The sequence below is a fragment of the Macaca thibetana genome, chromosome 16 (assembly GCF_024542745.1).
Source record: "Macaca thibetana thibetana isolate TM-01 chromosome 16, ASM2454274v1, whole genome shotgun sequence".
NCBI lineage: Eukaryota > Metazoa > Chordata > Mammalia > Primates > Cercopithecidae > Macaca > Macaca thibetana.
Window position 1 is genome coordinate 17,338,601 of NC_065593.1, and position 27,623 is coordinate 17,366,223.

Here is a 27,623-nt window from a genome sequence, read left to right on the forward strand (position 1 = left end):
CATGTGACCTATGCCAGACCAACCCGCTGCCTAGACGCTTTCTGAGTCCTTCTCGGACTCTGACACCCCCACCAGGCTGCCGTTTGAGGAAGACGCCTTCTTGAGAATCACTCTTTATTTCCAAGAACTTTTTATTCTTTGATTGCTTTGTTTTCATACTATGGATATAGTGCCCTCTTGAATCACACTGAGGATAACCACTCAGACATTTTAAAAGCTTTCTTCAGTTTTGTGCGTTTTTTTCCGGTGGAAAATAACAAATGGTATAAGTGTAGAAATGTTTGTACCAGGCCGTTTAGCTGAATGGTTTTTATAATAATGAAGAACTGGAAACAAAGTATTAATAAGTTGCAAGGCAGTATTAAAGAAAAATAACTTTAAAATTTTTAATTTATTTTACATATACATACATACACAAATATATACATATATACACATACACATACATACACACACACACGTTGTTTGTTTTTTGAGACGGAGTCTCACTCTGTCGCCCAGGCAGGAGTGCAGTTGGCATGACCATGGCTCACTGCAACCTCCACCTCCTGGGCTCAAGCAGTCCTCTCACCTCAGCCTCCCAAGTAACTGGGACCACAGGCGCGCACCACCTGCCTGGCTAATTTTTTGTATTTTTTTATAGATACAGGGTCTCACTGTGTTGCCCAGGCTGTTCTTGAACTCCTGGGCTCAAGTGACTCTCCTGCCTTGGCCTCCCAAAGTACTGGGATCATAGGCATGAGTCACTACACCCGGCCTACTTTACATGTATCATGTGTAAATATGCATAGAAAAAAGTTGAAAGACTGTTTATCAAACTTAACAGTTGTTATCTCCCGGCCATGGTTGCAGGGAGGGGATTTAGGGGAGCTTTAACTTTCGCATGTTTCTGAATTATTTAAATTATTTGACAATAGACATTTTGAAAGATGAGGAGGAAACCAAGTATTTTAAGTTTCCTTTTCAGGGTAAAGAAATATTAGAAGTAGGATTGTAAGATGAGACCTGAGGATGTTTATTTTGTAAGTGATTATACATATGGCATTTATGAAAACCACAGTATGATTCTGTTAGCACTAGACCAGTTGTAAATAAGGTAGGAGGGAGATATTATATTTAGCTGGTTTGGTGGTGTGGATTTTGTACTGAACGGATTTCTTTCCTTCTCTTGGCAGGGCCCCACAGTTCCCCTGGTAGACCTGGAGCACGTCCTTCCACTCATGTTTCAGGTTGTCATCTCAAACGCAGGCCACCTGAATGAAACCTACCATCTCACCCTGGGTCTTCTTGGCCAGTTAATCATCCGTCTTTTGCCAGCAGAGGTAGATGCCGCAGTGATCAAAGTCCTCTCAGCCAAACACAACCTGTTTGCTGCAGGGGACAGTACCATTGTGCCCGACGGCTGGAAAACCACCCACCTGCTTTTTAGCCTGGGAGCTGTGTGTCTGGACAGGTAGCCTTGGTCCTCGTTCCTCTAGCCACCTGCCCTCTATCCCACCTTGGTGTTTGTTTGTTTAAGTTGAAGGTCTGGCTGTTGATTAATTTCAGTGTGCTCCAGTTCTGTTGTCTGAGAGTTTTGTGGAAATATAACTGGCTTCATGAGCAATGCTCTCAACCCACGTTAAAACTGTGCTTAACACCAGCGTTCAAACAGCTGAGCAGTCTCGACACTGGCTGCCGATTCAACTCTCTGATGAGGCATATTCAGTTTTTTTTCCTACAAGCAGTAAGTGTAGGCCTTGAGGTTGAAGAAAATAAATCTATTTTAATTATAAAAGTAACATAACCGCAGCACCAAATTTGGAAAACAGAAATGAAGGAATAAGCTGGGCACGGTGACTCACCCCTGTAATCCCAGCACTTTGGGAGGCTGAGGCGGGTAGATTATGAGGTCAGGAGTTCGAGACCAGCCTGGCCAACATGGTGAAACCCTATCTCTACTAAAATTACAAAGAAAATTTGCCGGGCATAGTGGCGTGTGCCTGTAATCCCAGCTACTCCGGAAGCGGAGGCAGGAGAATGGCTTGAACTCAAGAGGCAGAGGTTGCGGTCAGCAGAAATCACGCCATTACACCCAAGCCTGGCAACAGAGCATGACTCCATCTTCTCAAAAAATATAATAATAATAAAAGAAGGAAAAAAGTCACCCTGACTTGTACCATTTTAATACATCTGGTGCTGTTTCACTACATTTTCTTCTAAGCTTTTCTTCTGTGTTTGAATATGAGTGTGCCTGTGCGTACACACAGGTGACTTTATTATAGAGATTTTTGGAAACATAGCCGTAGGGTGAGTATGTAAGTAACAAGTCTTGATTTTGTTTGCTTTTTTGCTCACCATTATACAAAAAGCATCATTCTGGTAGTTTTTAAGCTAGTTAATGAATGGCTCTTTGAAGGCCTCTGGGTCTGCCTTGGAGTGTAGTGAGCTCTAATGAGTTGAGTTTGGAGCCCTGTGTGCTGCCCCTAATGGAGCTCTTGCCTTCCAGCCGGGTGGGCTTGGACTGGGCGTGCTCCATGGCAGAGATCCTGCGGTCACTCAACAGTGCCCCACTGTGGCGTGATGTCATTGCCACCTTCACAGACCACTGCATCAAGCAGCTGCCATTCCAGCTGAAGCACACCAACATCTTCACCCTACTCGTGCTGGTTGGCTTCCCCCAGGTACCACACTCTGAAGGCCTGAGGGCCTGGTCACCCCTTCCAGTCTTCACCATGCACACCAAAGCCTTGTGGCATCTGGATATATAGGCATAGATATCTTTGGAAGCTTTTTCCTTTGCTTGTATACCTTACTTTCACAGTATTGAAGTATTGTCAAGATTATGGGATGGTTTATTCAACTTGCATTTTTAAGAGTTAAGCCATTTGACTCATTTATTAGCCAGTGATTGGCTTTGAATAATAGGTAGCCGTAATATATTACATTACAAAGAACTGCAAAGAAAAATTGTCTTTCATTTTGGCATTCGTCTTGGCCTTATTTCTAATCTTCGTGTCCCTCTACTGATTAGGACAAAGGGGGCTGTAAAAACATGGCTTCATCCAGCAAGGACTTAAACCAATTCTGTGCCAGCCTGTGCCAGACTCTTTGGACTTGGAGATGAGAAGATCCCTATCCTTGCGTGCTTGTTGAAGTCAGAGGCACAATCAAAGGGGGCTGGGCTTATGCCTTAGAATTCTTTCTTGTCTCCATGTTTGACAAGAATTCTTTCTTGTCTCCATGTCTCCTTTCTGTCTCTGTCTACCATGTTCTAGGTTCTCTGTGTGGGAACCCGCTGTGTTTATATGGATAATGCCAATGAACCCCATAATGTGATCATCTTGAAGCACTTTACTGAGAAGAACAGGGCTGTGATTGTTGATGTCAAAACTCGGAAGAGGAAAACAGGTACCATGCATAATTATTTTTTTCTAAGAATGGGAGAAAATTGCCTAATCCCTGCATCCCCTAAAATCAATGGAATTACCTTGACTCTTGGCCTGCATGTGATTTTTTTTTTAAAGAGCAAGTTATAGCTCCCCGAGCTTCTTTTTCCCTTATCTCTGAAATGATGTGCTGAATTGGGATAATTTCAAAGGCCCCTTCCCATGCTGTCTTTTTGTGTATATGGCTCTGTGTTTTTTGGTTGGCTAGATATATAGCTTCTGAACATTTAATTTCTCCATTTGCTGGTGCATTTGTTTTCTGTGGGTAATTTAAACATATTACGGAGTCAGGTGACTCCATGGAGTCAGGTGGCTGCACTTAAAATAATTGTATTAGCATTCATGTAACTTTCCATTTTGTCTTATCAGTATAACATTGAAAGTATTATGTCACAAATGCCCTTTTGACTTAGTTTGCCAAGCCCCAGGCAATCTGGAGTGTCTACCCATTACGTTCCCAGTTCTGCTCATGAAGCAGTCTGCATTTTCACTCAGTGCCGGCATTAGGCAGTGTCTGTATTGTTTTCGTGTATGTAAATGTCTAAGATCTTTTCTTTTGCACATGAACATCCAGTTGATCCAGGACCATTTGTTGAACAGACCATCCTTTCTCCATCGAATTATCTCAGAACCTTGTCGAAAATTGACACACATATATCTGTCTATTTATGGATTCTATTATGTTTCATTAATCTATATGTCCTTGCTTCAGTACTACACTTTTTTTACTATTGTAAATTCATTTATTTATTTATTTTGAGACCAAGTCTCTGTTGCCCAGGCTGGAGTGCAGTGACACCATCTTGGCTTACTGCAACGTCCGCTTCCTGGGTTCCAGCAATTGTCCTGCCTCAGCCTTGGTTCCAAGTCGTTGGGATTACAGGCATGTACCACCACACTTGGCTAATTTTTTGTATTTTTAGTAGAGATGAGATTTCACCCTATTGGCCAGGCTGGTCTCAAACTCCTGACCTCAGGTGATCCGCCTACCTTGGCTTCCCAAAGTGCTGGGATTGCAGGCATGAGCCACTGCACCCAGCCTAACGTTTGTATTTTTAGTAAAGATGGGGTTTCACCATGTTGGCCAGGCTGGTCTCAAACTCCCAACCTCAAGTGATCCACCCACCTCGGCCTCCCAAAGTGTTGGGATTACAGGCATGAGCCAGCGCACCTGGCCAGACTATTTTAAATTTGTACAACATTTTGAAATCAGGTCTTTCAGCTTTGCTCTTTTTCAGAATTGTTTTGACTCTTCTGGTTTCTTTGCCTTTCTGTGTAAATTTTAGAATCAGCTTCTATCAAAGAGCCTGCAGGAGCTAGGCGCAGTGGCTCACACCTGAAATCCCAGCACTTTGTAAAGACCCCCATCACTACATAAAATTAAGTAGCCAGATGTGGTGGCATGCTGTAGTCCCAGCTACTTGGGAGGCTGAGGTGGGAGGATCACCTGCAGTGAGCCGTGATCTCCACTATAGCCTGGGCAACAGAGCAAGAACCCTGTCTTAAATGTATGGCCTTCTGGGATTTTGATTGGCATTGCATCAAATCTATAGATTCATTTGGGCGATATCTTAACCAGACAGATTCTCCTCAGTTTATAATGGGGTTATATCCTAATAAACCCATTATAAAGGTTGAAAAATCATTACGTTGAACCATTGTAAGTCAGGGACTATCTGTATTGAGTGCATGGTACATCATTCAGTTTAGAGAATAAATTTAGGTTTCTTTATTTTCTCTCAGCCTGGCATATTGGGGTAGTAGCCGTCTTCTCTTATTTTCTGATTGTGGCAATTTATGTCTTCTCTTTTTGTTTCCTAGATAGTCTAGCCAGAGATCTATCAAGTTATTTGATCTTTTCAAAGAACCAACTTTGGTTTCATTCATTTTTCTTTTATTTCTGTTTGCTGTTTCTTTGATTACTGCCCAGATAAATTTATTTATTTCTTCTGGCTTTGTGTTTAATGTGTTGTTACTGCTTTTCTGGTTTCTTTCTTTTTTTTAAATAGAGACAGGATCTCACCATGTTACCCAGGCTGATCTCAAACTACTGGGCTCAAGTGATCCTCCTGCCTTAGCCTCCCAAAGTGCTGGGATAACAGGCATGAGTTACCACGCCTGGCTGCTTTTCTGGTTTCTTTCTTTTTCTTTTTTTTTTTTTTTTTTATTGTTTTTTTTGAGATGGAGTTTCGCTCTTGTTGCCCAGGCTGGAGTGCAATGGCACGATCTTGGCTCACTACAACCTCCACCTCCTGGGTTCAAGTGATTCTCCTGCCTCAGCCTCCTGAGTAGCTAGGATTACAGGCACATGCCACCATGCCAGGCTAATTTTTGTAATTTTATTAGAGACAAGGTTTACCATGTTGGTCAGGCTGGTCTCGAACTTCTGACCTCAGTGATCCACCTCAGCCTCCCAAAGTGCTGGGATTGCTGGTTTCTTAAGGTAGGAGCCATCACGCATTTGAGACCTTTCTTCCTTGGCAGTAGAAGAATTTTAATGCTGTGCATTTCCTCTTAAGTATGACTTTAGCCACATCCGCTATTTTTTTCTTTTTCAGTGTCCCTTGGATTCAGTAGGGACATCCCACAATTTTTTTTTATGATATATTATCATTTTCATTTAGGTCACAGTATATTTTCTAATTTATCTTGTGATATTTTTTTCTTTGCTGTGTGGATTATTTAGAAGTTTGTTGTTTAATTTCTTAATATTTGGAGGATATTCCAGATACCGTTTGGTTGTTGATTTCAGGTTTAATTCCCTTGTGGTCAGAGAACATATTTTTAATTAGTTCAGTCCTATTATGAATATTATTGCAATTTGTTTTATTGTCCAAAATTAGGTCTGTTTTCATGAAGGTTCCATGTACACTTGAAGAGAATGCATGTGTACTATGTTGTTGGTGGAGTATCCTAGAGATGTTAATTAGGTCAAGTCAATGGATAATGTTATTCAAGTCTTCTGTGCCCTTACTGATGTTTTATCTACTTGTTCTAACAATTCCTGAGAGAGGACTATAGAAGTTTTTAACTATAATTGTATGTTTCTCTTTTTCGTATGAAATGTCTCTTTTTATCCCTAATGATATTCCTCATTCTGAAATCTAATATTTATGTAGCCTGTCTTGCATTTTTAAAAACAGCATTTGTATAGAATAGTCATCCCTTAGTATCCTCAGAGGATTGGTTCCAGGACTCCCCACAGATAGCAAAATTCATGGATGCGTCCCTTATAGTTGGCCATTCATATCTGTGGGTTTTGAATCCAGAGGCTTAGCCAACCTCAAATCAAAAATATTCTTGGCCCTTCATATCCATGGGTTTCACATCTTTTCACTTTAATGTGTCTTTACATTAAAGTGGATATCTTGTCTTTTTTAAAAAAAATCCAGCCGGGCGCGGTGGCTCAAGCCTGTAATCCCAGCACTTTGGGAGGCTGAGACGGGTGGATCACGAGGTCAGGAGATCGAGAGATCGAGACCATCCTGGCTAACACAGTGAAACCCCGTCTCTACTAAAAAATACAAAAAAAAAAACTAGCCGGGCGAGGTGGCGGGTGCCTGTAGTCCCAGCTACTCGGGAGGCTGAGGCAGAAGAATGGCGTAAACCTGGGAGGCGGAGCTTGCAGTGAGCTGAGATCCAGGCCACAGCACTGCATCCTGGGCGACAGAGCGAGACTCCGTCTCAAAAAAAAAAAAAAAAAAAAATCCAATCTGATAATCCCTGTCTTTTAATTGATGTGTTTAGACCATTTACATTTATTGCAGTTATCAAGATGGTTGAATTTAGGAATTTTTTTTTTTTTTTTTTTTTTTTTTTTGGAGACAGAGTCATCATACTCCATCACCCAGGCTGGAGTGCCATGGCGCGATCTCGACTCACTGCAGCCTCCACCTCCCGGGTTCAAGCGATTCTCCTGCCTCAGCCTCCCAAGTAGCTGGGATTATAGGCATCTGCCACTACATCCAGCTAATTTTTGTATTTTTAGTAGAGATTGGGTTTTGCCATGTTGGCCAGGCTGGTCTTGAACTCCTGACTCAGGTGATCCACCTGCCTTGGCCTCCCAAATTGCTGGGATTACAGGTGTGAACCACCGTGCCTGGCCAATATCTCACTTTTTGAAGCAAAAAAAAGTCATGTGAGATTTATGTCATCTAGAAGTAAAATGTGTAACAGCACAAAGAATGGGGTGGAAATGCTGTCACGTTCTGACATTCTATGTGAAGCGGTATAATACTATCCAAAGGTGGACCATTGATAAGTTAAAGGTGTTCAGTGTAAACCCTAGAACATTTAAGAAATTATTTCAAGGTACACTACTGTAAACCCTAGGGCAACCACAACAAAACCCAAAAATATATACTTAAAGAGCTAATGATAGAAATAAAATGAAATCATTAAGAAAAACAAAATAACCCAGCACTCTGAGAGGCTGAGTGAGGTGGGAAGATCACTGGAGGATAGGAGTTTGAGATCAACCTGGGCAACATAGTAGCAAAATTCCATCTCTACAAAAATAAATAAATAAGTGATGAGAAGGCCAGGAGTTTGGGACCAGCCTGGGCAGCACAGCTAGACCCCATCTCTACTAAAAATAATTTTTTAGAAAGCCATATGTGGTGACACACACCTGTAATCCCAGCTGCTTTGGATGCAGAGGCAGGAGGATCACTTGAGCCCAGGAGATCAAAGCTGCAGTGAGCTATGATCAGACTACTGCACTCTAGTCTAGGTGACAGAGCAAGAGCCTATCTCTTTTAAAAAAAAAAAAAAAAAAAAAAGACCAGGCGCAGTGGCTCACGCCTGTAATCCCAGCACTTTGGGAGGCTGAGGCAGGCAGATCACCTGAGGTCAGGAGTTCGAGACCAGCCTGGCCAACATGGTGAAACCCTCTCTCTACTAAAAATGCAAAAATTAAGCAGGCGTGGTGGCAGGCGCCTGTAATCCCAGCTACTCGGGAGGCTGAGAGGCTGAGGCAGGAGAATCACTTGAACCCGGGAGGCAGAGGTTGCAGTGAGCCAGGATCACGCCACTGCACTCCAGCCTGGAGAACAAGAGCGAGACTTCTCTCAAAAAAAAAAGAAAAAACAGGTGAGATGTTGCTGGGTGCATAGGGCTTATACCTGTAATCTCAGCACTTTGGGAGGCAAGGCAGGAGGATCGCAAAGCCTGAAGCCAGGAATTCAGTGCCAGCCTGGGCAATACAGCAAAACCCTGTCTTCTACCCCCACCCCCCCAAAAAAAAAACGAGAGAGAGAGAGGTATTTTAAGAGATTTTAAAATGAGAAAACAATAGCTTTTATATTTAGCCATCTGTTTTTCATTTCTAGTGCTCTTCATTCCTTTGTAAAGATTCAGTTTTCCATCTGGGATCTTTTTTAGTTTTTAGGGGGACCTGAAAAACTGCACTGAACATTATTTGTAGTGCAGGTCAGACATTACATAATCTCTCAGTTTACCTGGGGGACTTTTTTTTAACTTCATCTTTGAAAGATAATTTTGCAGGGTAAAAAATTTTAAGCTGAGTTTTATCTTCAAATACTTTAAAGATGTTGGCTCACGCCTGTAATCCCAGCACTTTGGGAGGCCAAGGCGGGTGGATCACCTGAGGTCAGGAGTTCGAGACCAGCCTGGCCAACATGGTGAAACCCCGTCTCTACTAAAAATACAAAAATATCTGGGTGTGATGGCGCACGCCTGTAATCCCAGCTACTTGGGAGGCTGAGGCAGGAGAATCACTTGAACCTGGGAGGCGGAGGTTGCAGTCAGCCGAGATCGCGCCATTGTACTCTAGCCTGGGTGACAAGAGCGAAAACTCCCGTCTCAAAAAAAAAAAAAATACTGGTCTATTGTCTTCTGGCTTGTGTAGATTCTGGGATGAAGTCTGCTGTCATTCTTTTGCTATGTTTTTGTAATGTCTCTTTCTCCTCTGGCTATATTTTTAGCAGTTTGATTATGCACGTACCTTGACATGACTTTATGTTTCTTCTGCTTAGGTGTTTAATGAGCTCCTTAGATTTACAGTTTTCATCAAATTTGGAAAAGTTTTGACCATTATGTATTCAAATATTCTTTCTGCCCCCACCCCCATCTCTACCAGGACACTTCCACTCTCTCTGTTGGAAAGGCAAAATAATCCCAGCTCTCTGTGAGCTCCAGGAATTGTTCTGTCTGCTGTAGCTCTTTCTCCTGCCCCAGGTAGTTTCCTTTCACAGAAATGTGCAGGTCAGTACGCAGCCACAGACTTGTGATTGACTCTGCGGATCTCCGGAGAGCTCTCCCCAGCCCACCCCTCTCTCTGTGCATCTCCCTGCTCTGTGATACTCTGCCCTGTACATTCTAGCTGCCTTGACCTCCCTGAACTCTGATCTTTAATTCATTGAGACTGCTGGATTCTGCCTGAATGTTTGCTTCCCACTTTGCAGCTTGGAAATCGTCTGCAGATAGCTGGTGCTGTTGGAGGGCTGATCTAGTTTATGTCCCTTCTCTCAGGGACCATAGTCCTATACTACCTTTTGCCCAATATTTGCAAGCTATTGTTCCATGTTTTTTCAGTATTCAGTACTCTAGTTGTTTAAGGTGGGAGAGTAAATCCAGTCTCTCTTGTTCTGTCTTGTTTGGAAATGGAAATCTCATGTGTACTATTTTTTTTTTTTTTTTTTTTTTTTTTTTTTTTGAGATGGAGTCTAGCTCTGTCACCCAGGCTGGAATGCAATGGCACGATCTTGGCTCACTGCAACCTCCACCTCCCAGGTTCAAGTGATTCTCCTGCCCCAGCCTCCTAAGTAGCTGGGATCACAAGCGTGTGCCACCACACCTAGCTGATTTTTGTAGTTTTAGATGGGGTTATACCATGTTGACCAAGCTAGTCTTGAACTCCTGACCTCAAGTGATCCATCCACCTTGGCCTCCCAAAGTGCTGGGATTACAGGCATGAGCCACCGTGCCCGGCCTCATGTATGCTATTTTTAAGAACTTTTGTTAACACCTGTGGAGATGGCCTTCTTATACACAATAGTAAGAATGCAAATTGTCCCACTCAGTTGCTTGATGGATAGGTAGCCATTACTATTTTTGTGTTTACCTGCAAGCTGGCTTTATTGGCTAAGACTGAGCCCAGGAGATTTGTGTTTCTGCAGTCCCTGCTTTAGTAAGGCATGTTCCTATGGAAGAAATAGCTGCTGGAAGCATGAACTGTACTTTTTGTGCCTTTCTCTTTCTGCCTGATGTCACCCTTCAGTGAAGGACTACCAGCTGGTCCAGAAGGGAGGAGGACAAGAATGTGGTGACTCTCAGGCCCAGCTGAGCCAATACTCCCAGCACTTTGCCTTTATCGCCAGTCACCTTCTGCAAACCAGCATGGACAGCCATTGTCCCGAGGCAGTGGAAGCAACTTGGGTCCTGTCCCTGGCCCTCAAAGGATTGTATAAAACACTAAAGGTAATGGTGAGCTTCTGCAGTTGGCAGTGGACCTGGCTATAATTTGACATCTGCGTGGGGATTAACTAGGAGGAAATGCCATCTGATTTCGATGGATGGTAAACCATGGGATCTTGATTATTTTTAGAAACGCGTGGGCCTTGCGCACAGATAACTTCAAAGAGGAAATACTATTTTCCCAATAGTTGGCTTCTCTGTCTTTCCATTGTTTCAAGGAATCCAGTACTACTACTTCATGGGAACACAGCTTTGTCAGATGAAGAGAAAACTTGACTGAAAAGTTTCTAACTTTCCTCTCTAAATGACAACAACTGTGCTTCATCATAGACGATGAAGGGAAGAATAAAGGGAGCTAGCATCCTAGGGAATGAGCAACAGATTTGGCAATTGGAGTGGAAAGAGGTAGACAAGTTGAAAAACTGGGCAATGGCCAGGCGCAGTGACTCACAGCAGTAATCCTAGCACTTTGGGAGGCCGAGGCCGGCGGATTGCCTGAGCTCAGGAGTTCGAGACCAGCCTGGGCAACATGGCAAAACTCCGTCTCTACTAAAATTACAAAAAATTAGCCAGGTGTGGTGGTACGCACCTGTAATCCCAGCTACTCGGGAGGCTGAGGCATGAGAATCATTTGAACCTGGGAGGCGGAGGTTGTAGTGAGCCGAGATCATGCCATTGCATTCCAGCCTGGGCGATAGAGCAAGACTCCGTCTCAAAAAACAAAACAAAACAAAAAAAAAACAGGCTGGGCAATATTTGGCATGGAGATGAGCATGCTCGCTGACTTACGAGAATTTCCAATACCTGAGAGGCAGAGGAATGATCTTTCAAGGAAACACATGTCAGCTCACTTTAGGATCATCTTCCCAATAGAGATATCCATGAAAGGAGGAGCTCAGCTGAAAAGTTGAAGGCTATTCAGCAGAAGCACCGATAGGGAACTCATGGAGGGCACTCAACACCGCAGGAGCTGGACTCAGCGGCATTTCAGCTCTAATCTACACTGGGAGCTTGTGGTTGTAGAATTGAGACCATTCATCTACTATTTCTTTTGTTTGTTTGTTTGTGGGTTTTCTCTGGCATTTCTTTGTTTGAAACAGGGTCTCGCTCTGTTGCCCAGGCTGGACTATAGACCTGTGATCATGGCTCACTGCAGCCTCAAATGCTTTGGTTCAAGGGGTCCTCTTGCCTCAGCCTCAGTCCCTAGCTGGGACTAACCACAGGCGTGTACCACCATGCCCAGTTATTTTTTTAAATTTTTTATTTTTTTATTTTTATTTTTTTTTTAGAGACAGGGTCTTGCTATGTTTCCCAGGCTGGTCTTGAACTCTTGACCTTGAGCCATCCTTCTGCCTTCGCCTCTCGAAATGCTGGGGTTACAGGCCTGAGCCATGGTGCCCAGCCTGCTGTGCCCAGCCTGCTGTTTCTTGAGTTCATGGCATTTATCACAATGTGCTACTGTTTCCATTGTTTACATTGTAGTAGGAAAGGGAAAATAAACTCCCTAAGGGCAGCAGTCATTTCTGTCTTTGAATCCTTCATTCAGCAGATATTTGTTGAGCACCAAGGGCCAGATGGAACTGAGTATGTAGTATTGAGCCAGAAAAAAGGTCCCTGCTCTCCTGGAGCTTACGGTCTGACCGGCAAGAGAGACAACAGGGAGCCTGCAAGAAAAACTGCTGTGGGTCAAAAAAAGCCTTACTCTAGTAAAATTTGAACTGATAGATAAGGAGTCAGCTTTGGGAAAACTGGACAGAGCATTCCACGCGGAATGAGTAGCAAGCTCCAGGCCTCAAAATGGAACAAGCGTGGTTGTCAAGGAGCAGAAAGAACACCTCCCAGGCTTCAGGATAATGCAGGAGAGAGGGGGTGCGCAGCCAGAGAAGCAGGCAGGGACCTTGGTCTCTGTCAGCCATGATCAGAGGCTTGGATTGTAGCCTAAAGAGCACCGGACAGCTTTTGGAAGTTAGAGCAGCGGGGTGTGACATAAAATAGGCTTCATTCAAAAGTATGTGTTGAATGAATGAATGAATGAATGAATGAGTGAATGAACAGACTGAGTTATAGCTAAGGTTGTACCTTCTTCACTCCAAGGCAGTCACAAATCGTTCTTTTTCTGCGTGGCAGGCCCACGGTTTTGAAGAGACCCATGCTACCTTCCTTCAGACCGACTTGCTGAAGTTGCTGGTGAAAAAATGCAGCAAAGGGACTGGCTTTAGTAAAACGTGGCTCCTCCGGGACCTGGAAGTAAGAGACGAGAGGGACTCCCGCTCCTCCTTCCTGGTGCAGATGTACTGGCCTAGGAGTTAGAAGCGTCAGCGAGTTCCAGTTACTTCTGCCCTGTGCACGCTCATTTAGTACAGTGTTGGAAACTCCCTTGCTTCTGTATTCCCTTTCGGAAATAGGGATTATGACACCTGTCTACCCCTGTCAGGGAAAATGAATTTAATGTTTGTTCAAAGAACAGTGGAAGAGAAGTGTTTTATGGAAACACATGATTAACCATTATATCATGGTAATAAAGTATACCCTTGAATTTTTATTTCCCTTTAAAGTTGCTCTCAGCCAATATCAGCCTCTAAATTTGTCCTCACTTACGTTTATTTTTACGTAGGATTTTAGTTGATCATTGTAATTTTATTACTGTTCCCCTTAGACCTTAGAGTTTTCTTAGTGGAACTACTGTGGTTCCCTGTGGACTTTCTGTGCCCAGTGCCAGCTTTAGGCCCAGGAAAGGCTGCCGCCGCATAGGAGGGAGTGAGCGGCCATTCACAACCCAGCAGAGGCTGGAACCTGCAGAAACAGCTCTCAGTTGCCAGAAGAGGATTTGGTTAGGTTTAAGGAAACTATGCTAAAACATATTAATGGATAATTTGGAGAGTATTTGAACTTTTATTCTTAGGGGATATTTTAAATTAAAATTTTTTATTATTAAAACCGCATTGCAGAAAACTTTATTAAAAAAAAAAAAAACCCTCCAAACTCTATCCCAAACACAGCTGCCATTAGCATTTGGTGTATTTTCTCCTTCTTGTTTTGTTTCTATGCATTTTACGGTGCATGTGTAAATCTAGACCGCATCGTGAGCATCTTATTCAAAGAAACTGATGGCATGTGGGTTTCTTTCTAGGTTTTGATGTAGTTTTCATAACATTTTTTATGGATACATATAATACATGAAAGTGGCTTTCAGTTTTGTTGCTATTAGTGCTTCACTGAGCGTATTATGAAAATAACTTCGTATATTTTACATTATTCGTAACAGATGAGTTGCTGGGTGAAAGCATATGAGCATTTCCCTAGCTCTTTACATTTTGCCAAAAGAAGTTCTAAAACGGATGATAGCAGTGTATACCATCTGTGGGAAAGTTAATAAACACAAAGGTCCCCATAGTGTTCAGTTAGTATTTCTTTGGTTACAAAGTATAATTAAACATACATTCGTGTTTCTTTTCTAATTTCACATTCTTCAAGTAAATTCTGATGTCTTAAAATGGTTAGGCCCAATATTTTCATGATTAAAGGACTGTACCGTCTTCCCGCCCACTAAGCGCTCACATTCAGCTGGATTTTCTTTCTGTGTAGATTTTGTCCATCATGCTGTACTCCTCAAAAAAGGAGATGAACGCTTTGGCTGAGCACGGAGACCTAGAGCTGGATGAGCGAGGGGACCGAGAGGAAGAGGTGGAACGGCCCATCAGCAGCCCTGGCGACCCAGAGCAGAAAAAGCTGGACCCCCTTGAGGGCCTGGATGAGCCCACCAGAATATGTTTCCTGGTGTGTTCTTGAGTCGTCATGTGGCTTGGGAGGGGCTTCTGAGGGATGACTTCTCTTTGGCCCGGGCCATGTTTCAGCCTAAACATGAAAACGCTTCCGTCGGCTGTCCTGAGAATTCACTTCCTAAAGACTCAATCTGTGTTGTGCAGAATTGATCCAGAAGAACAGAAAAGCCCCACAGCAATAGTTCTTAATATATTGGGTTATAAACTCAAAAGCTTTAGGTCCTCTCTCCCCATAAAATACACATTCAAATATGTATGTAAAATTTTGCATGAATTTCCAAGGCTTACTAAAGCCCTAAGGCTCGTCCATGAACTCTCTACAATAGTTCCTTCCTCATAGTTTCTCAGAAATACACTCTTACCTCCCCTAGGTAATCTATTCTTCCTCAGAATAATATGAAAAGGATGAGGGCTTGGACTTCAAAAGTTGTAATTAAATGAGGAGTAAACAGAATGTAGGATAGAATGTCAGAAAAACCAAGTCCCAGCTAGGCACAGTGGCTCACACCTGTAATCTCAGCACTTTGGGAGGCTGAGGCAGGAGGATCGCTTGAGGCCAAGAGTTCAAGACCACCCTGGGTAACTTAGCAAGACCCTGCCTCTACAAAAAATAAGACTAGCCAGGTGTGGTGGCATGCACTGTAGTCCTGGCTGCCCAGGAGGCTGAGGCAGGAGGATCACTTGAGCCCAGGAGTTCAAGGTTACAGATTTTGCAAGAAAGTTTGCATCCCCTGCCACAGAGCATACATGCATTTCTGTATCCATGAATAAGTGAAAGCTATGAATCCAGTTGGCACAATACAGAAAATGATAATGTCATTGATACTAACAGAAAGACTACTCTGATCAACATTGCTGACAAGTTTAAGTGCAGGTTAAAACTCTTGCCTTTCTACGCTTTTGGTACTCAGTGGTATGAGCTATGATCACACCACTGCACTCCAGCCTGGGCAGCCAAGTGAGACCCTGTGTCAAAAAAATCCAAAGAAAATACTGTGCCCATATATGTGCTAGTTGTCAAACTTGAGTGTAAAACGGTTATAGAGATGCTAGCCGTGAATATGATGTGGTGAGTAAGTATTAGCACTGTATTTTGTTGATAGGATATTTCTTTGGGGTTTTAGTGTTTTATAATTTCCTTTGAAATTACAATCCTAATGTAGGTGTTACAGTCCATGTTTTAGTGCTTACAATTGTATATGCTTTTTAAACTACCCATATAATGTTCCTCAATTATAACCTGTGGAAGCTTTTGCTGTATTATCTTCTCAGTTTTGAGTTCAGTTTATCAAAACTGTATTGAAGCACTTTTAATGGTTCTTGTCTTTGTCCTCCCCGGGCCTCCAGATGGCTCATGATGCCCTCAATGCCCCTCTGCACATTCTTCGGGCCATATACGAACTGCAGATGAAAAAGACCGATTCTTTCTTCCTGGAGGTTCAGAAGAGGTAAGGGACATTTCGGTGCAGCTGAAGTGTGGCCAGGGAGAGCACATGTGAGGGCAGGAGGGTGTGCCCCTCCTGGCAGCGGCTTCTGGATCGATGGACACTCTGACAGGCCGGGAAGCAGTTGCTAGTCCTTTGTAAGGCGAGGTGGGAGGTGGCCTGTGCTGCATTACCTGGATCATCTTCTAAGTGCACTGTGGTTCCTCTTTAAAACTGATGTTTGTAGTCTGCCTCTGAGAAGTAAGTTTCTGAGAGGAAACTTACTTTACAGACGCAGAAATTAGGCAGGCACCAAAATGGCTCTCGTGTGTAATCCCAGGGAGCAGATAGTGTAGAACAGGAACTTCTGCTCAAGAGATTTTTAAAATTAAGAACATACCCTTTCTCTTGGCCAGGAAGTTCAGAGCTAGTTCTTGGGCCCAGCTTTTTAATTTGGGTAGAACTTTACATATCTGCAGTCTGGTCTCTTCCTCCATCCCCCATATCCTAATTTTGACTCTTCTTACTCTAATTGTGAATTCTCATTTAATTTGTCTTTTATTTTACATTTCATGTGTCTCTTTTATGAGTTTCTTATATATTGCCTAAAAGCCTTTGTGAGATGAAGCAGGGTTGCATTAGTTAGGGTACAGTCTAAGCTGCTGTAAGTAAGAAACAAGAAATATAATGTATCAGGGCAGTAGAATGTGTGTTCTCTCACATAACAGTCCAGAGGTGGGCAGAGTCTGGGGTGGGTGACAGCTGTGCTCCACAGAGTGACCCAGCAATCCCAGCGTTCTCATCTGTGGAGTGGAAGCTCACTTGGCCACCCCACGTCTCGGTTCTAGCCCAGAGGAAAGGGGGAAGGTGGAGAAGGGACTGCGCCATTAGTCGAGGTGGGACACCACCTTGCTCACCTGCACTGCCCGGAGCCCAGGGGCGTCACCACATCTAGCTGCTAACCATGTCTCTCGCTGGGTGACTATAGCTCTTGATAAAATTCTAGGGAGCTTTAGAGAGAGAGAAGGGCCACCACGTTTCGGCCAAAGTCGTCTAACTGTTCAGACTGCGTTGAAATAAGGCAAACACCAGGCTGTAACCATTCCAGCTGTTTCTGTACTTCACTTCTGTTTTCTGTGTGTCATTTTCATTTTTCTGTTCGTAAACCTTCAACCACAGCATGGAGTCACTCTGAACACATTTTGATTCAGGAGCTGCCCAATTCGGGGATCACTCTTTGCTCAGTTAAACTCTGTTAAATTGTCTTTAAAAAAAGAGAAGGGGAGTCCAGGCATGGTGGTGTGAGCCTGTGATTGCAGCTACCAGGGAAGCTGAGGCAGGAGGATCGCTTGAGCCCAGGAGTTCCAGTCCAGCCTGGGCAATAGCTTCAACACGTCATCTCTAAAAAAATAAATTTAAAAAAAATGTTTTTTTTTAATGAAAAGAAAACATTTAAATTAATTTAAAAAATGAAAAAGATCGAAAAGGAGAATGGATTTTGCAGGAGAGTTTGCATCCCCTGCCCCAGAGCATGCATGCATGCATTCTGTATCCATGAATAAGTGAAGGCTGTGAATCCAGCTGGCAAAACACAGAATATGATAATGTCATTGATACTAACAGAAAAACAACTCTGATCAACATTGCCAACAAGTTTAAGTGCAGGTTAAAACTCTGGCCTCTGTACACTGTTGGTACTCAACTTTGTGCTGCCTGTCTTCAGGTTTGATGGTGACGAGCTCACCACAGATGAAAGGATACGGTCCCTGGCTCAGCGGTGGCAGCCCAGTAAGAGTCTGAGGCTGGAAGAGCAGAGCGCCAAAGCTGTGGATACAGACATGATTATCCTGCCATGCTTGGTATGTCACCCCCCCGGACCCAAAGTGTCCGCACCCCATCCCCCACCCCATAGCACCACTGTAAGAAGGCTAGACCTCTGTGACGGTGGGCTTGGGTTTGCAGTCCCGGCCTGCACGCTGCGACCAAGCCACTGCTGAATCGAACCCTGTGACCCAGAAGCTGATCTCCAGCACAGAGAGCGAACTGCAGCAGAGCTATGCCAAGCAGCGCCGTAGCAAGAGCGCCGCCCTCCTGCACAAGGAGCTGAACTGCAAGAGTAAGAGGGCTGTCCGGGACTACCTCTTCCGAGTGAACGAGGCCACGGCTGTCCTGTACGCCCGCCACGTGCTTGCGTCCCTGCTCGCCGAGTGGCCTAGCCACGTGCCAGTGAGCGAGGACATCCTGGAGCTCAGTGGCCCTGCCCATATGACCTACATTTTGGATATGTTCATGCAGCTGGAAGAAAAGCACGAGTGGGAGAAGGTAGTTATGCAGACTGAGCTTGCGCTCACCCACCAGGTTCTTCCTCTGCCCCACAGGCTTCCTCCAGTGAGTGCTTCCTGGAGCGAGGCTACCTGTGTGGCTGTGCGGCTCCCTGACAGGTGTGAATGCAGCAAAGGTAGGGCCACTGTATCCTCTCCCAAGGATTGGGCTAGTGAGGAACTCAGGGGCCCTGAGCGCAATTTCCAACTGAACCAGAAAGCTTTGTCGCCATCTTCCCAGTTTCCAAGTGCAGAAATCTTGAGGCACATTCGGTAGCTCCTTTTTGATCCTGTGCCTCACCCACCGTCACACACAAACACACAATCCATGAGGAAGTTCATGTGGCCTCTCAGCCTTGCTTTGCCCATCTGAGAACTCCACCAGACCTCGAGGTCCTTGCCCGGCCTTGCAGCGCTGCAGGTGCTGGCAGGCTTGCTCTAGCCTATCTAGCTTTCAGAAGGGACAAAGGGAGCCATCCTGCCTCTACTAGGCCCTTGCGTGGACATGTCCTCCCCCGGTTCTTGCCACCTAGAGCTCCCAACTCTGCACCTCACTGTAGACATCGATCACATTGTGTGGTCATTATTTATCCATAGGCCAATCCACCTGCTTGGCTGGGGACTCCTTCAAGGACCAGGACCCTTTATGACTGGTTCTGTTAGTTCTTTGAGACCACCTCTAAGCAGTATCATTCTGAAAGGACTGCAGTGTCCTGATTGACAGCAACAGCCTGGTCCAGTGAGAGGCTGGTGGAGTTGGTTTTGGGTGATGGAGTCACAGAGGCTCGTCCTAGGTCTAAGATGATGCCAGCACCTTTGGGTGGGTCTTGGGTTGAAGTAAACTGTCCCTTCTTCCTGATGCCACTAGCAGGCCCTGACCTTATCTGTCTGCTTCCTACCAGATCCTGCAGAAAGTGCTCCAGGGCTGCCGAGAGGACATGCTGGGGACCATGGCCCTGGCTGCCTGCCAGTTCATGGAGGAGCCAGGAATGGAGGTGCAAGTGAGGGAATCGAAACACCCATATAACAACAACACCAACTTCGAGGTAGGGCCTGGGGCTAGCAGGCCCTGTAAGGGCTACTGAGTGGCAGAGACCTCATCAGTCCCCTGGACAGCAGAGACCTGTCCAAGAAAGCGCTTCCTGGAACCAACTGCAGTCTGCCTCCTCGAGGCCAGGGATTCTGTACAACAAGTCTCTTCTCCGGGCCTTGCTTGTTTCAGTAGAAGAAAATGGGCCACCTCGTGCTGCAGGAGAGCTTTACTTTCCCTGCAGCAAGCTCCTGAGAGAGAGTGCTTGGCGTCACAGTGAGACAGTGAGTCTGAATGTGGTCCAGGTTGGACCCTCACTCTTCCGCTGCCTCCTAATGACCTGCCCACACCTTGGATACTACAGCCCCTTTTTAAATTTCCCATAACTGAATCAAAGTCTCATCTTTTCCATCCTTAACTTTGTATCTGGGCAGGGAGGTAGGCATTTTGATGAGGCAGGAATGGGGCAGCCTCCGTTATTCTCATCGACTTAAGGCCATGTATATCCTTTAGCACTTTTTTTTTTTTTAGACGGAGTCTCACTCTGTTGCCCAGGCTGTGGAGTGCAGTGGTGTGATCTCAGCTCACTGCAACCTCCGCCTCCCGAATTCAAGTGATTCTCATGCCTCAGCCTCCCTAGTAGCAGGAATAAAGGCACCTGCCACCACACCCAGCTAATTTTTGTATTTTTAGTAGAGACGGGGTTTTACCATGTTGGCCAGGCTGGTCTCTAACTCCTGACCTCAGGTGATCCGCCTGCCTCGGCCTCCCAAAGTGTTGGGATTACAGGCATGAGCTACCTCACCTGGCCCCCATTAGCACTTTTAAAAATGTTGGAGAGAAAACAGGAAATGTTGGAGTTGCCCAGGCATCTACTTCTGAGTGGAAGATACCTGCAGCAGCAAAGGTGGATGATGAAAACCGATTTAGAACTGGGTTATTGGCCAGCTGAGATTTTGTTTTTCAGAAGTATAATCTCCTAACTGCCTTCCTTCCAAGTCTCTTCTCTCGCCATGTTCCTGCGCTCCAGCCCCACTCCCTTGGTCCCACACAGGCACATGTGGTCAGCCACCAGGTTCGACCCCAGAGAGGTCTTGTCTTCTCCACTGATCCTAGACACCCGTTGTCCTTCTCTGGAGTTCCTGCTGCTGCTACTTTCTGATTTCCTCACTTTTGCCTCAGCCCAGCCTTGCTCCACACCAGCTGTCAGTGATGCTACACCGTGCAAGCCTCACCAAAGCTTTCCAGGGTTTTCCCTGTTGTCCAGAATCTTAGTGCCTCATTTTCATGCCCAGGGCCTTCAGTGTCTGCCCCTGCCAGCCTCTCTGGGGTCATGTCTTTTCCCTGTTCCTGCTTCCCAAGCATATGTGCCCATGTAGCACACCCTTTACTCCAAACATGCCAAGCTCCTTCCCATTCCCTGAACGTGCTAGACCTTCACAGGGCTGTTCCGCTGTCTGAAACGCACCCCACGCACTCAGGTCCACCTTGCCTCCCACTCCTGCCTTCTCCTGGCAGGGTCCTCCTGTCCTCTTCACTCTTCACAGCAGCCTGACACTCCTTCTCTGGGGCCCCGTGCCGCCTGCCCCACTGTGCCTCCCTCGCACCGCATTTGCAGTCCGTGCATGCTCCTCGCCGCAGCTGGACCGTGCACTCCTGGAGGCCAGGGCTGTGGTTAACTCATTTCTCACGCACCCAGGTCCAGCCGCAGGACTCAGCATGGGGCAGCTGCAGTCAGTGTCTAGTGAGCAGCATCAACAGAAGTGTTCTCCATTTCCCCTCTCTAGGATAAAGTTCACATTCCTGGTGCCATCTACCTCTCAATCAAATTCGACTCTCAGTGCAACACAGAGGAGGGCTGTGACGAGTTAGCCATGTCCAGCAGTAGTGACTTCCAGCAAGACCGACACAGCTTCAGCGGGTCTCAGCAGAAGTGGAAAGATTTTGAGCTTCCAGGTAGTGAAACAGATACTCGATTAGATAGGTTCTTCACAGGCAGTGTTTCAACTTCATACCGAGAAGGGGCCTTACGGGAGAATGTTGAAAGGGGTTTAATAGCTTTCATCCGACACACCTCTGTTGTCATTCCCTGTTGCTCCAGTTCCTGACCTGCCTCTGACTCTTGTGTGCCTAGGAGACACTCTGTATTACCGCTTCACCTCCGACATGAGCAACACCGAGTGGGGCTACAGATTCACCGTGACGGCCGGACACCTGGGGCGGTTCCAGACAGGTGTGTGCTCTGGGCTTTGCGTTCGCACCATCTGCCTGCCAGGGACACTCCATGGCTGTGGGTGCCATGATGTCACTGATCTTGGTTAAAATCAAAGCAGGTACTTGTCTCTCACACTTTCCAAATTTGTTTCACAAGCCCCACACCTGTCACTCCTGAATGTGATTTCATTGGCTAGTTGTAAACTTGAGTGGCCAGCTATGAGAGGCATTCTGTCAGGGCCCGAAAAGGATGCTTGTTCTCTTAGAATTTGCCTGGGCATTTTGAAAAAAGGAGGAACTGAAAATATGACCCCTGTGTCATTTTTACAAGAGCCTTCATTTCAGCCAGAATTTAAATGATCGCAGTTATTTCATCCTATTGATTAAAATTTGAGCAGTTTATAATAGAATTCTTAACATACACAATTGTTACACTTTATATAATAATATTACTTATTACATGTCTCTGTTTGTATATCTGTGTTTTGGGGTGTTGGCCAGGATTCGAGATTTTGAAACAGATGTTGTCAGAAGAAAGGGTTGTGCCTCATCTCCCATTGGCAAAAATTTGGGAATGGCTGGTGGGCGTGGCCTGTCGCCAGACTGGCCATCAACGATTAAAAGCCATCCACTTACTTCTGAGGATTGTGCGATGCTGCGGCCACAGGTAAGCAGTGTCCTGGATGGGAGCCCTTTGCCAGGCGTATGTATCCCCACTCTGTGGCTGGCCCTTTCATGCTGTCAGTGGTGTCTTTGATGAAAAGACATTTGTGGTTTAATGTCTTCCAGCGTTTCAGCCATTTGCTTTATGCTAACGTTCTTGGTGTCTTGTTTAAGAAATGTTTGCCTTACTCAAAGGTCATGAAGGTATTTCCTATGTTATCTTCCAGAAACTCGTTTTTCCTTTCACACTTAGAGGACTATCTGCCTGGAAAGCATTTGAGTGTATGACAGAAGGGGTAGGCATCAAGTTAGTTTTGTTCCATGTGGATCTCCATTTGACTGTATAGATTTTTTTTTTTTTTTTTTTTTTTTGAGACAGAGTCTCACTCTGTCATGCAGGCTGGAGTGCTGTGGTGCGACTATAGATCAATTTGATGAGAATCAAGATCTTTAGAACACCAAGTCCTCTAATCCACAGCCATTATATATTCTACTTATATTCCTCTATTGTTTAGGTCTTAGTAATATTGTATAGGTTTCTATGTAGAGGACTTAACATTTTGTTAAATTTATTACTAGATATTTAATGTTTTTGATACTATAATTGGTATTTTTTAATTTTAGCTTTGTTTTTTGCTGATATACAATTAATTTTTGTATATTGCCCTTATATCCAGTGACCTTACTAAATTTGTTCATTCTAAGACTATGCAGATTATTTAGTGTACAGACGTGTCATAATGTAAATAAATGTTATTTCTTCCTCTCAGTGCTTAGACGCTATTCTTGCCTTTTGCACTAGGTAGGACATATAGTGTTGAATTGGGGATTGTAGACATAATTGCCTTATTCCTCATCTATGAGGGAAGGTGGTAGTGACTGTGTGTGCCATATATGTTGTCTACTTGGCCACCACCCTCCTTCCTCAGAACCTACCTGTCAGAAGCTCATTCCTCCTCTTTCCTGCATTTCCAAAGCACACACAGACAGACACACACAGAATGCCAGCCAGAGTGCGCTGATGATATTTGAAGCAACAGGTTATCTTCTCATGGAATATGGAACTGTCATTAAAATAATAAAGGACTCTGAAAGTCAGGGGAGAGAACATGATGGCTGGTGTAGTCAGTCCATAGGCAGCGTGGAGAGAGAGGGGAGAGCTCCGAGTCCGCATGGCCGATTCTGTACAATCAATATTCTCTAGAATCTTCTATCGTTCATTGAGTCAACAAATATTTATGGAGACAAACTGGTCCCTGCTTAGGGCCTTTGCACCTGCTGGCCCCTCTGCCTGGAACTCTCCTCTTGTACCCTCCCTCTTCCCCTCTGGCTCTAGGTCACTGTATTGACATTTTCGTGAATGTTCAATATTTGTGAATCAGCCTGGGTGGCTGAGAGGCTGTCTCTGACCTCCCCCTCAACCAAGAGACAGGAGCCCTGCTTCTTTTTTTGGTGGTCGTGGGGGACAGGGTCTCACTCTATCACCCAGGCTGGAGTGCAGTGGCATGATCATAGCTCACTGCAGCCTCCAACTCCTGGGTTCAAGTGATCTTCCCACCTTAGCCTCCCAAGTAGCTAGGACTACAGGCATGCACCACCACACCTGGCTAATTTTGTTTTTTTATAGAGATGGGGTCTCACTGTGTTGGCCAGTATGGTCTCAAACTCCTGGGCTGGGCAGGCTTGCTGTTACCCCCATGTCCTCATACGCAGACAGGATCACTTAGCCCCACACGGGCTTAGCTCTGTTCACTTGAGCGTCGAGTCCAGTAAGAACAGTCTGGTTGAGCAGTGCTTATGAAACATGGACCATCTCCATGGTCTCCTGGCTGGTGGGCCCTTCTTACCTGCAGCAGGAAGGAAGGCTTGTGCCCCTGCCTGCAGTCTGCTGGCCACTGGCAACCTTCTTTCCAGTGGGGACACCCCTGCACCCTCCGTCCCGAGCCCAGAGGGAACTCCCGGTGGCCTTGCCACCCTGGCCTCTTTCATGTGTGCTCCTCATAGAGTGAGAGTGGGCCTGCCTGAGGGCTTGGCCTGGAGGCCACACACAAGGGGCAGTCCTCAGGGGAGGGACCTTCTCAGCTCGCAGGTACATTTTACCTCCCATGCTGATGCTTCTCTGAAAACCCAGCTGGAAAGCTATCAGAATTGTCCTGTTTGTTTTGTGAAGATTTATTCCTCTGGGAAAAAGAGATTGGCTTCAGGATAACAATTAAATATACACAATGATTTTTCAAGTCATAAGAGAAAAAGCAAATTTTTTTAAAAAAGCAAAATCCAACATTATGTAATTATATATAGCCATATAACAAGTTCTAGAATATTATTTATTTCATAATTTTTCTTCTTCAAAGGATACTGAGTTGGAATTAAAGCAAAGGACAGCCTCCCTCTGAGTAAAAAAAAAAAAAAAAAAAAAAAAAAACCTCAGTTCATTCTCTCAGCAGGGGTTGTGTTTTATTTAGGGAAAAGCTTTCTGCCCAGGCAACCTTGCAAGCATCTTCTTCTGTTTCGTAAGCCAAGCCGAAAATCATAACAATGGTAGTCGTCGTTATTTTATTTTATTATTTTATTTTATTATTATTTTTTGAGACAGAGTCTCGTTCTCTTGCCCAGGCTGGAGTGCAGTGGTGCCATCTCAACTCACTGTGGCCTCCACCTCTCGAGCTGAAGTGATCCTCTCCCCTCAGCCTCCTGAGTAGCTGGGACTACAGGCGTGTGACACCACACCCAGCTAATTTTTTCTACTTTTTGTGGAGACAGGGTTCACCATGTTGCCCAGGATGGTCTTAAATTCCTGGGATCAAGCAGTCCCCCAACCTTAGCCTTCCAAAGTGCTAGGATTGTAGGTATGAGCCACTGCTCCTGACCATCTTTTTTTTTTCTTTAATTTTTTTTTTTTAGAGGTGGGGTCTCGTTCTGTTGCCCAGGCTAGAGTGCAGTGGCACCATCATAGCCACTGCAGCCGTGAACTCCTGGGCGGCGGCGATCCTTCCACCTCAGCCTCTTGAGTAACTAGGACTACAAATATGAGCCATCACGTTTGTCTTCAGTGTCCTTTTCTGATTATTAAAGCAGTGAGCACTGTAGAAAACCTAGAAAGCTGATAGGGTCAACTGCTGATGGCATCTTTTGTTATGCCTGTTTACTGTTGCTTTTCATGTGCATAGAGAAAATACTGTATGTGCAGGTTATCTTTGAATTTTATTTTGTATGTGTGGTTTTACATCTTGCTTTTCTTCTTTTTTTTTTTTTTTTTTGAGAAGGAGCCTCGCACTGTCACCCAGGCTGGAGTGCAGTGGTACGATCTTGGCTCACTGCAAGCTCCACCTCCAGGGTTCAAGCGATTCTCCTGCTTCAGCCTCCCTAGTAGCTGGAATTACAGGCGCCCACCACCACACCCAGCTAATTTTTGTATTTTTAGAGACAGGGTTTCACTATGTTGGCCAGGCTAGTCTCGAACTCTGACCTCATGATCCGCCTACCTCGGCCTCCCAAGGTACTGGGATTACAGGCATGAGCCACTGCGCCTGGCCACATCTTGCTTTTTTTCATTTAATATTTATCTTGAGATGAGTTCCCACTCTCATTGGAAAGTCTTCATAGCTTTTTTTTTTTTTTTAAGAGACAGTGTCTCACTCTGTTGCCCAGGCTAGAGTACAGTGGCGCAATCATGGCTCACTGCAGCCTCCAACCTCTGGGCTCAAACGATCCTCCCACCGTGGCCTCTCGAGTGGCTGGGTGCCATCATGCCCAGCTAGTTTTTTCTTGTTTGTTTTTTGTTTTTTTGTTTTAAATTTTTTGTAGAGACAGGGTCTCACTCTGTTTCCCAGGTTGGTCTCCAACTCCTAGGCTGAAGTGATCCTCCCACCTCAGCTTCCCTAAGTGCTGGGATTACAGGTGTGAGCCACCATGTCTAGCCCATAACATCCATTTTTCAAGATGCATGTGAGCACACGTCCAGACCTCCTGTTCCCTTGGAGCCTGGTTTTGAAGTTTAGGTTCTGCCCCTTTCCTTCCTTGCTGTTGGTGACTATTTGTGGCTGTTTTGTGGGGAGCATAGGTGAGACTGCTTTATAATCACTGGTACGAGCTGTGGGAGAGGGAGGGTCTGAGCTGTGGTTCCTGCCAGCTGTCAGCCATGTGACCTTGGCGTGGCCCTCACTGAACTGACCACCTCCGGGGCTCCTCCCGCAGTGACCTGTGTGACCTTGCGCTGTTGAAGCCCCTTTGGCAGCTCTTTACCCACATGGAGTACAGCCTGTTTGAGGACGTGACACAGCCTGGCATCCTCCTTCCCCTGCACCGTGCCCTCACTGAGCTCTTCTTCGTCACCGAGAACCGTGCCCAGGTGAGGCCTGAGGTCTGGGCAGGGAGCCCGGTGCCTCCGTGTGTGTGTGCTCCCTCTGCTACCCAGGGCAGAAGTCGCCACCCCATCTGAGCCTGAGTGGCAGGGGTCTCGACAGGCCACACAGGACAGGCGTGGCTGAGAGTCTGAGGCTCTCGCCTCTCCCAGCCCTGGGAAACCCTCAGGTCAGCTCTGAGATTGCTTATTTTGTCAGGCCTAGAGCCAGTGGGGGAAAACCGCCTGGGATCAGCCCTGGACAGCAGTGAGTTTTGGAAAATAAAATGATGGGTTACTTCCGCTTCCTCCTCTTTTTTCCCTCCCCTCAGCACAATAGACTCATTGAATGTGGGAGCTGAAAGGGCCTTTCAGAGTTCTGTAGCTTCCCTCTCCTTTCACACATGAGGAAACTGGCCTGAGGAGGGGTCCCGGCCTGCTCACCCGAGGGCAGGTGGAGGCAGAGGCGGCCCCGGCAGTGGGCACCTGGCTCCTGCCAGTCAGGCTCCTGCCAGGGTTCTGAGCAAGGCAGTGCCACGAGGTGCCAGGCAGAGTGAGGAGCATCCACCCGCGAGAGGCTTCTGCTTTCGCAGGCGGGTGTCCCAGGTGGTCTGGGAGAGCTGCACTGTGCATCTGGCACTGTCGCTCACAGCCCTGCTCTCTCTGCAGGAGCTCGGCGTGCTGCAGGATTACCTGCTGGCCCTGACCACGGACGACCACCTTCTCCGCTGTGCGGCACAGGTACTCTCTCCACCCCAACAGAGCTGGCCCCCAGGCTGCGGGGCCACCGTCTCACCATTGCCAGGGCGGAGAAGGTCTGCGCACTGCGTCTGAGTAGGACAGAATCCACCCGGAGGTTACACAGAGCTTGTTCCATCCAGTTCTGTGACTGCACTTCCTCCGGGTGCGCAGAGAGCACGCATGAGCCCCATTTATCAGAGTCATTCACTCTAAACTGTGGGGTCAGAAGAATTTGTGTCTT

The 27,623-nt window shown here is 45.7% G+C and overlaps 1 protein-coding gene across 2 annotated transcripts in view; it reads left to right on the top strand.

Moving 5' to 3' along the window:
* Positions 1-27,623, top strand: part of ZZEF1 (zinc finger ZZ-type and EF-hand domain containing 1) — a 140,828-nt gene that overhangs the window by 109,066 nt on the left and 4,139 nt on the right. For both annotated transcript variants that reach the window (XM_050765152.1, XM_050765151.1), the window contains exons 40-54: positions 1,176-1,453; positions 2,489-2,663; positions 3,258-3,390; positions 10,669-10,868; positions 12,993-13,112; positions 14,451-14,642; positions 15,995-16,095; positions 17,795-17,930; positions 18,034-18,393; positions 19,295-19,438; positions 21,210-21,378; positions 21,557-21,655; positions 22,138-22,303; positions 26,497-26,650; positions 27,311-27,382. In XM_050765152.1, the coding sequence (XP_050621109.1) occupies positions 1,176-1,453; positions 2,489-2,663; positions 3,258-3,390; positions 10,669-10,868; positions 12,993-13,112; positions 14,451-14,642; positions 15,995-16,095; positions 17,795-17,930; positions 18,034-18,393; positions 19,295-19,438; positions 21,210-21,378; positions 21,557-21,655; positions 22,138-22,303; positions 26,497-26,650; positions 27,311-27,382 (2,499 nt within the window). The remainder of the gene's footprint in view (positions 1-1,175; positions 1,454-2,488; positions 2,664-3,257; positions 3,391-10,668; positions 10,869-12,992; positions 13,113-14,450; positions 14,643-15,994; positions 16,096-17,794; positions 17,931-18,033; positions 18,394-19,294; positions 19,439-21,209; positions 21,379-21,556; positions 21,656-22,137; positions 22,304-26,496; positions 26,651-27,310; positions 27,383-27,623) is intronic.